This window comes from Sinocyclocheilus rhinocerous, unplaced genomic scaffold (genome assembly GCF_001515625.1).
Source record: "Sinocyclocheilus rhinocerous isolate Xijiao unplaced genomic scaffold, SAMN03320098_v1.1 scaffold2568, whole genome shotgun sequence".
NCBI classification, from domain to species: Eukaryota; Metazoa; Chordata; class Actinopteri; order Cypriniformes; family Cyprinidae; genus Sinocyclocheilus; species Sinocyclocheilus rhinocerous.
In genome coordinates this window covers 3,782-14,198 of record NW_015626370.1, presented here as the reverse complement: position 1 = coordinate 14,198, position 10,417 = coordinate 3,782, and the positions used below count along the sequence as shown (strand labels likewise).

The 10,417-nt window shown below is 34.6% G+C and overlaps 1 protein-coding gene across 1 annotated transcript in view; it reads right to left on the bottom strand.

Moving 5' to 3' along the window:
- Positions 1-5,960, bottom strand: part of LOC107712398 (apoptosis-resistant E3 ubiquitin protein ligase 1-like) — a 41,371-nt gene extending 35,411 nt beyond the window's left edge. Inside the window, exon 1 of the mRNA XM_016517638.1 lies at positions 5,894-5,960. Coding sequence (XP_016373124.1) covers positions 5,894-5,909 — 16 coding nt within the window. The 5' untranslated portion in view covers positions 5,910-5,960. The remainder of the gene's footprint in view (positions 1-5,893) is intronic.
- Between the last annotated feature and the right edge of the window lie 4,457 nt (positions 5,961-10,417).

Below are 10,417 nucleotides of genomic sequence, written 5' to 3'. Positions count from 1 at the left end.
AGCCTTGTTTTAGCCTAGACCCATATTCACCGTCTATTAGACGTATATATGTAGTCGTTTAATAGCGGACTAATTGATGACTAGTCTATTCTTGTGCTATGGTTAGACGTCTATTAAATTTTCACTGACAGCCCAAATTTAGCCTTGTTTTAGCCTAGACCCATATTCACCGTCTATGAGACATATATATGTAGTCGTTTAATAGCGGTCTAATTGATGACTAGTCTATTCTTGGGCTATGATTAGACGTCTATTAAATTTTCACTGACAGCCTAAATTTAGCCTTGTTTTAGCCTAGACGTCTGGGTTGTGTTTAGACGGCTAATAGACGTCTTTTAAACGCAAAATTCCTTGCTGAGACGCCAGAAAGCACATCCTGATTGCTTTCATTATTTTACAAAAGTGCGTTTTGTTGTTATTGTGAGTCTACACAAATAAACGTAGAGTCTTTACAGATTTGAAAGATGTATTACTCTTATCTGTAAGAGCAAAAATGAGGAAGTATTTTAAGAGCAAGTGAGCGCACCGGCGCCTCCATCTGCCATGCGGTAAGCGCGCTACTCTTCACTCTCTGCATCGACACTTAAACAACACACATTTTTCCACGTTAACATTAGATTGAGCGGCCATGTAACATTGCTGCTACTTAAATATTTCAGATAATAAGCCATATTTGAGGTTGATGAATGATAGGCGAGCGTATGTCCTGCCCGATGTAGCCTACTAGTGTATTACCACATAGACCAGCTGTTAACGATCCACGTGACTTCGCCAATGTAGATTTTTATTTATTTTCTGCGACTAAGCGAGTAATACAATTTTGGTAGACCAAACCTCTTCTGGTCGACTAACGGTTAGTTGACTATTATGGGGCAGCCCTAATCTTTATATAACAAATAGATTGTACAAATGATACATGTATAAATCATATATAGCACCTTTAAAGAAATTAATTTTCAATGGCTGAAAAAAACATTTCAGTGGTTGAAAAAAATTATCAGTGGTTGAGCGCTACACAACTGAACATAGGGAAAGGGCAATTATACTTAAAGCAGAGTGTTTCCTAAAACAAAATATATTTAAGAAAAAGTTATGTAATAATAGTAATGATTTTATTTTGAATTACAACTTTCAAATTACAATATTCATATTTATGGCCGTCTTAATTTCATAATTTTTAAAAGTTTGTTTTGACGGAAACCTGCAGGAAGCTCTTTAAGTTTCTCTTTCATTGATATTAAACACATCTGATTACAAGCATGGAAAGATGGTTGCACATTTTGTATTTTCAAATGAATCAAAATTATTATGAAAAATACTATTATGAAAATCATTAACACCTTAAAGAAGTATTCCAATACTATTTTCTCAAATTGTCCACCATAATGTTTACTATGGCATGCTGCGATATATCTGCCATTTCTAAGGCATGACAGATTGGATTCTGACTTTATAAGTGGTATGTTAACTGACTCATTCTGGTGTTAGAAGCTGCACTTACAATACCATTACATTTTACCGTTAACTGCCGAGACTGAGACTGACTGAAATTGAGGCTGCAACATATTCAGCTCTAGTTTAAGTTTAATTTCTTTTGTTTCATTACTGTTCTTGACATATTAAATTATACATGGCAAATAATCTACAATTATCAAATAATCAATTAAATTACTGATCATTAAAGGGGGAGGTCTAATGCTATTTAATGCAGTCTGAGTTATCTACAGTGTTAAAGAGTTGGATTCTCATGCTAAACATGGCCAAAGTTTAAAAAAACGATCTGAACGTATGACAGAGTAATTCTATACAGTAAGTAATAGGAGTTATACACTCCTGTAGGAGTAATACACTCCTTCCGGGTTCGTATAAGTTTCAGAAAGTTTTTTTTCGAGCATGGCCATTCATGACATCATGAAGGGAGCAATTCCTTGTATGGGCATTTCTCCCAAAAGAGCGCGTGCACATATCGACCAGAGGGAGGGCGAGAGCATGCCCTTCAACATCATCGGCAGCGCTGCACAGGACTTGCTCAAGAAAAATGTCTCTAAAGGAGTGTGTTTTTGGATGTGAGGGAAAGATAATCTTGTTCAGCTTCCCACAGAACCCAGCGTTACGTGAACGTGAATGCTGTTTCTTTTTCTGGTGCAGCAACGGAGTTTTACAAGTATGTGTTCCCGTCATTTCGGTGACGAATGTTTTATAAACAAGGTCCAGTTTGGCACTGGATTTGCACATCGCTTGATACTGAAAGATGGAGCGGTCTCAGCGATAAAAGATCCTGGTCATGATTCGTAACCGGAGGCGGAAAGTGAAAGTTTTGTTGGCAATCGGCACACAAGTGCTCGTGACTCTTAAGCTCCGCCCATGGCACGCCTCCAGGAGCTCGGCTGTTTTCAGAGAGAATCGTAAAGCTGCATCTTTCTTTTATGAATATAATAAAGGGGGGGGGGGGGTTAGGACGATTCCAAGGGTCCGACGTTAAGCCACGGTCACACTAGACTTCGGACGGTGCTGCGAAAAGGGGCGGGAGCAGCCGGATATGACATCACGCGCCAAAATATCCTCACTAGTCATAATTCTTTTCTATTTGAGTGATTACAATCAGTCACAAGTATAGTTAATCAAGTACACACACGCACAAATACAAATCTCATGTAATAAAAAAAAATCACATAAAATTATACGTTTCACTGATCAAACGTACCATCCGCTCCTGTTTCCCTTGCCACCGCAAACCAAGCCGCTTCTCTTTTTATGTGATTTTTGTAATCTTTTAAAGTTGTGTTGTATAAAACAGGATGATGCGACACTGCTAAAATTAGCGATTCCTCCATTTCTGTGCCGAGAGAGGTCACTTTGTGACGTTTTGATCTTCTATTGGAATCACGCATTCACGTGACACGAATTTGCAGGTCAGAGTTCACCAAAATTGAACTTTGCTACGCAGCGAAATTCGAAATATCTTCGCACGGGCTTGTGTTTCCGGTCTGACGCATTCGCATGAATGGAAGTCAATGGAACGAAAAGTCTAGTATGACCGTGGCTTTAGATAGCGGGGAACCCCCAAGAGGGGAACGCAATTTCAAACTAAAATATTTTTTTGTACTTTCTAGTGCCTGACAGCCCATGGTCCCCACATATGTTTGTTGGATAGGAATGAGCTATCCCAAATGTAATAAAAAAAAATTTTCTTTTGTGTTTCATGAAAAAAAAATCATACAGGGTTGGAACAACATGATAGTGAGTAAATGATGAATTGACTGTTTAATGATATATTAATGCAGTGAATCCAGAAAACAATTATTATTTGGAAATATAAACATATATGTCCTACTGGCAAAAAGTATTTTAATTTGTTCTAAACAAAATAGCTTAATTAAACAATTAGTAACATTTCTACGACTGTGATAACATACAGTATACAGTACTATCATAGATCATGCTATTCATTGACAAATAAAAATGGGTCCACCACATGTCAATTAAGAAAAAAATATATTTTTACAAGAGAGACATTTAAAAAAAGGGCTTTGTCCAAAATAAAATATAGTTAAAGTTACAATGGAAAAACCTGTAAGGCTGTATCAAATATCATTTTTTACAATTTTTATTAAATTAATGACAGTAACAGGATTGACGTCATAGTCACAGGACTGACCAGAGTAACAGGGATGACTGGACACACATTCTTCATCACACTGCACATATTTGTTTATATAATACTGTACAATTTAACCATTTTAAATTGCATTATATTATTTTGCACTTCCTTGGTATAGTTGTATGACAATAGTAAACAGTCAATTTTTCAGTTTAAGTCAGTTCATTGTTGATTCAGTACATTACATTTCTAAGAGATCTAATGTTCTAAGGGAATTGTAATTAGACAATGTGTTCCATCTGTTTGTCTGTGTCCCCTCACAGAACTTCAAATATACTGATCTGGTTCAATTAGGCAAGAAAGATGATCAGATCTGGGTGTTTCTGTGATCATCTGAAACCAGACCAAAATCTTGAATTTCTTGAACATTGCAAGACTGGGGTCAAGGTCTGCAGCAACCATCTACATCGCGAGTAAATCACCCGCATATGCGACTAAATCTTCACTCTGGGTGACTAAACGATGTCTAATATTAGCCACTGGCTAATAAATTCTCAGATTTTACTCGCCAGTGAGTGAGTTGGAAGCTAAGTATAAGTTTAGCACAGATATATTTTTACTCGTCGAACACTCTGACTGAGCGCTTCAGAGTTTCATTCTCCGTCAAGCGATCTGTGATATTTCTCAGTTCATCTGAATGAATGTGCAGCGCACCTGTATTTGACGTACTGTGAACTCTAGTCACTTTGTCTCACACACACACAAAGAGAGAGAGAGCGAGAGAGTCTTGCATACCATGCAGAATTGACGCGCTACATGTAAACGATATTCTTTGTTGTATGTTCCTTTGGAATTCTTCAGCATTTAAGAACTGCCGGGTTTTCCAGTAGTGGGCGGAACTAATGCGCAAAAAACAATCTCATTGGCTGGCGCTCACCTATTATCATCCCTGTTTTGATTTCAGCAAATCAATTCGAGCGAACACACACAACCTGATTAATATTCATGAATCCAACAGCTCGTTAATCCTTAGTGCATTTTATATTGTTCTTATTAGTAGAATTCTAAGTATTATTATTATTATTATTATTATTATCTTATCTGTATTATTGTTAGTTTTTCCCCATTTTTCTGGCGAGTAAACAAAATTTACTAGCCAATGGCGATTCAATTGCCAAGGTGTTCGTAGAGGGTTGTGCAGTCATCTTGCTGATTTTGTTTGTAATTGAATTTACATGGATGCATTATTGACGATGAGTTATGGGAAAAAATGAGTTTTATTGAGACTGATCATCCTATCCCGGTCATTAACAACAACAGTAATAGTAACAAAACTAAAACTAAAATGTAACTCATGCTCATATGTCACTGAATGATATTGGCATTAGCTCAATAATACACCCAGGGTGACCTTTAAACATGTTTGCATTTTACACAGACAATCTTTAAAAACAGGGTGACACCTAATCTATGTCATCCCTGTTACCCACGTCAGAACCTGTTACCCTGAAAAGTAACAGGGATGACAGTAACAGGTTTGACCATTTCAAACTAATTTGCTAATTTCTATCTAATAGTCAAGTTCACAAAAGCACATGTTGTTCACTTTGAAAGGATTTTACTTGTAGATATTGATTATATTAAATGTAATAAATAATTGTTTAAATTTACTCATAAATCTTCAAAAATAGAATATTATAGAAGTGAGAGAGAAACATGCTTGTGTTTTAAGTGCTGGAATCCTGGTTGAGAGATTATGTAACCTCCTAGAAGTGATGTCACTTGAATGTACATTATTTTACAAGTGTTTTTTGATGAGGGTAACAAGGTTGACACGAAATCAGGGGACACCAATAAAATTATTTAATTTTATAGAAAAAATGCATACTTATGCCAAAAACATTGCTTAACAATGAGACTATATTTAAAACAATATGCAAATGTGATTTTTATATAATTTTGCCTTCATTTTGCAAATTAAAAGTCCTGCTGAAAAAGAAAAATCATAGTGAGGGACAGGCCAAAAACCTTACCCTTATCAGCATAAATTATATTTAAATTATTTAAAATAATATTTTATTGACTTTTTTTGATGTAATATTGATGAAAGAATACATAGTATTATGTTTTTAAACTGCAAATTTATTCGTTGTTATATTAAATCTATGTTTGATTATTTCTTAGGGACACAAAAGGCACAGATTTCGTGGAATGACCCAAATATTTGTTTTATCACATTTTAGAACTACATAATTAAGCTTTAAAAATAATGGTATCAAGTGATTGACTTACCAATCACGTAAAACATGAGGTCCCTTATCAGAAAGCACAGGGCAATGGTACAGCCAAATATCAGAGCTCCTGCTGAAAGGTGAGACATTAAAACAAACTTCATATGAATCACATCATCATTAAATCATTAATACCAATTCCTTTTTTCTTTATTTTGCTCTCTGATTTAACAAACAGGACATTTATTTGAGAACAAATCACAGGAGCAAAACATGATAAAGTTAGATGAGTACTTTCGGCTATCATAAAGAGTTGATGTGATCAACAGGGACATATACACTAACAGTCAAAAGTTTTTGAACAGTAAGATTTTTAATGTTTTTAAATAATTCTATTTTGCTCACAAAGTCTGCATTTATTTGATCCAAAATACAGCAAAGCAGTAATATTGTGAAATATTTTTTGCTATTTAAAATAACTGATTTCTATTTCAATATATTTTAACATTTCATTTATTGCTGTGATCAAAGCTAAATTTTCATCATCATTAATCCAGTCTTCAGTGTCACATGATCCTTCAGAAATCATTCTAATATGCTGATTTACTGTTAAAGAAACATTTTTTATTATAATTATTATCAATATTTAAAGCAGTTGAGGAATTTTTTTTTTCAGGATTTTTTGATGAATAGAAAGATCCAAAGATCAGCATTTATCTGAAATAAAAAGCTTTTGTAACATTATACACTATACCATTAAAAAGCTTGGAATCAGTGTATTTTTTTTTAGAAAGAAATTATAGAAATGAATACTGTTATTTCGCAAGGATGCTTTAAATTGAGTAAAAGTGATGATAAAGACATTTATAATGTTACAAAATATTTCTATTTCAGATAAATGCTGTTCTTCTGAACTTTCTATTCATCAAAGTAAACTGAAAAATTCTACTCACGTTTTCAACATAATAATAATGATAATAATAATAAATACATTTTATATGAAATATAAATTTATTTATAATATTTATTTATATGAAATATATTCAAATATACAACATTTGTTTTAAATAGTAAAAATATTAGTAGTGATAATAGTGAAAATATTTTTTTCTGTTTTTGCTGTACTTTGGATCAAATAAATGCAAGCTTGGTGAGCAAAAGAGAATTCTTTAAAAAACATTAAAAATCTTACCGTTCAAAAACTTTTGACTGGTAGTATACCTCAAATCTCATAGATACCTATACATCTCATTTGCAGCTTGAATAAAAGACATTTTTAGAACAAACTAAAGAAAATTGAAGGAATACATTAAAAGGAATACAATATGTCAATATGTTTTCTAAATGTACATGTCTAAAGTGCAATTAGTTGTATTATCAACACTTCAAAATTTTGAAAATAACTTCATAACTTATCTCCAACTTCATAATTAATACATAATACATCTCTTCACATTTTTTTAAAATTTATTTTACAAAGAAAAAAAAAACATGGATTTGAATAGCTCTGCTCACAAACACAGACATGGAATATGGAAATAACTTTTACTGCACCTTCAGATCACACTGCAAAAAAAAAAGAGTGTTGTTCTTGCTATGTATTTTTGTCTTGTTTTCCATTGTAGCGTTTGAATGCAATCAAGATGTTCAATTGGGTTTTAGGCATCGTAAACTTTCCCTCCTCCCTTAACTAATAACTATAACTCCCATAACTAAATTACAGATGCAATTACAGATGCATGTCTAATGTCCACCTCTGGTTCAAAGAGCGTTATCACCTCTGCTATCTGCTCCAACGCTAGCAGGGACAGTCGTCAACTTTCTCTTTGAGCTTCAAAGAGATTCCAGGGGGGGAAGGAACGATTCCCCCATCCCCACGAGAAGCCACTAACCATGGCCTAGACATACTCAAAAGCCACAATATACATAGGAAAGGACATTGACTCCATTTATACACAATCAAACTGTTCCAAAATGTATATAGTGTATTCCTGTGCGTGAGACAAAGGAAACCTCTCACGCTCAAAATTCACACCTCTACATTGGTCAATCTGCAAGATGGGTATGACTGGTAGACCCTTAAATGTTATTCTTTCTTGGCTAGGAAAATAACCTTTCCTAGAATTGATAAATGATTATACTGCCGGTGGACGAACAGATTAAGATCTGATCTAAATATATATAATTAATTATAACCAATTATAATTACTTATAAATATAATTCCCTTTTGAGCTAATTTGCTACACCATTGCAAATGTTCCTAAATCAAGATACATTTACTTGGGAAGCAAAAACACAAAATGATAGTCCTGTTTTCAGATAAAATAATCAAAATGAAGTGAGGTTATGATTTAAAAAAAAAAAGAAAAAAGAAAATATTATCTGCCAATTGGCTCAGAAAATCAATTTAATTCAAAGGTTTTCATATCTCATTGAAAGATATTTGTTCTCGTTTTAAACAAATTAAATTTTGCGGAACGATGTATGTTATAATACATTGTGTATACAATCACTAAACAAAGAGTGACAGCTTTTTAGTGGTTATGAGCACTCTTTGCAAGCTTTCTTTTTGTTTTTCGGCCACACACACGTACACACGTTGCAAAATTTCGGGAATGATGTCTGCATATTTATGCGGGATTCACTCTCGAAGTAACAGTGATTGACATAGTGAAAACCATAGTAATAGATGGGACAAAATATGTGAAAATGTGCATTAAGACTAGAGCACCCTCACTAATTTCAGAAGCACCCTCAGTGATTATTTCTGGAATATGGTTGATACGCTTTTATTGCAAAACTATATACAAAAACAACAAAATACAAATGCACTAAATAAAATAATTGAATAAATGCATATTTACAATTTAAGCAGTTCACTAAAATAAGTAGGCTATTAATAAAATAAATAACTAAAGAAGGCTGACTATATCAGCTTGCTTCCATTTAGTGAGATAATCCTACTCCTCACCTGAATTAGAAAAAAAGCTCTTCTGGTCTTCAGTGATGCGAAGACAACGTTTGAGCGTGTACATGCAAAATCTGAGTGAGAGCAGAGCCAATTCATAAAAGAACAATATTTAAAAGCACACGTCCAGTTTTGTGTGAGTGAAGGAAATTTGCTTGCGAGTGGAGAGATTCGTCCTTGCGCATTACATGGATCGCATACATAACATTATGCGCTCTCAACATTGTCATTAAGATCACACTATAGAAACCGTCTAAAATTAAGTATAAAGAAGAGAAGAAAGCAGCCCTAGGCAGCTGCCTACACATGCCAGGATCCGCCACTGCCAGATGCAGTTAGAAATTTACTAAAAACAAGCCAATCGCAAGACATCTGGTAGGGGGGGCACCTGGGGTGGCCAGCCACATTTCAGAGGGGGGCCGGTGCCACCCCTGGCCACCAAGTAGACATGCCCCTGTTTGTATGGAAGCATATGGGTAACAAAATTCATTTTGAAATGTAATATGCAAAATGACAATGCAATATGTAAAATGGCAATGTATTTCTGTATACAAATTTACATTTTCCCATACATATGTGCCACATTTAGTGCAAAATGAAAATAAAAATTCAATTATATAATTTACATTTGCCATTTTCTACACTAGTTTTAATATGTAAATTAAAAACTTATTTTAACGCTTTATAAGTTGCAAAATTAAAATGAAATTGTATTACCCAAATTGATTAGATGTTTAACATGTCCAAGCAAAAACTGCAGCAAAATTATCATTTAAATGGCATTTTTCCTAAATGCATTTAGACTTACGGGTAGGACACTTGAGATTGCATTTTCATCGTGATACCGCGTGATAATTGTAGCAAAATGCAGTGTGAATTTCAAAATGCATTCTGAGCCAAATGTGCAGCAAAATGGTGATTTAAATGCCTTTTATTTTTCTTAAATGCACTTACACTTAAAGGGGTCATCGGATGCCCAAGTTGATATGATTTTTTTAGGGTCTTAATGAAAAGTCTATAACATACTTTGGTTAAAATTTCTCAATGGTAGTGTAAAACACCCTTTTTACCTTGCCAAAAACAGCTCTTTTCAGAGCAAGCCGTTTTCTCGCATGCCGCTTTAAATGCAAATGAGCTCTGCTCAACCTGCCCCTCTCTTCTGATTGGGAGTAAATGACGACTGCTATGTACAGTATTACATCCAACAACAAAACACCTCAATCGCTTAGGAGACAATCTTGTCTACATCTGCTCCGGCGTCGAAACAATGGCGGACTGATGACAGCTCACTCAGGGCGGGTCTGAGGTAAGACACCAGTCCAGAACGGCTTGATTTGAGAAGGGGTTATGATTTTAGTAGATAAAAAAAAAACACTGGGTGGATTTTTATCATTATAGGGTGGTTGTGTACACCAGTGTTTCCCAGCCTTTTTTTTAGTCGCGGCACCCTTTGGAAATTTTAAGAAACTTGTGGCAAGAGCGACTGAGCGGAGCGGGATAATACGCAGAGCGTCACACCACGTGATAGTGAAACCTGAGCGGTGAACTAATTTTCGGCAGCCGAAATTTCGGTGCATCTCTAATTATTGGCGACATCAGAAATGGATATTATATAA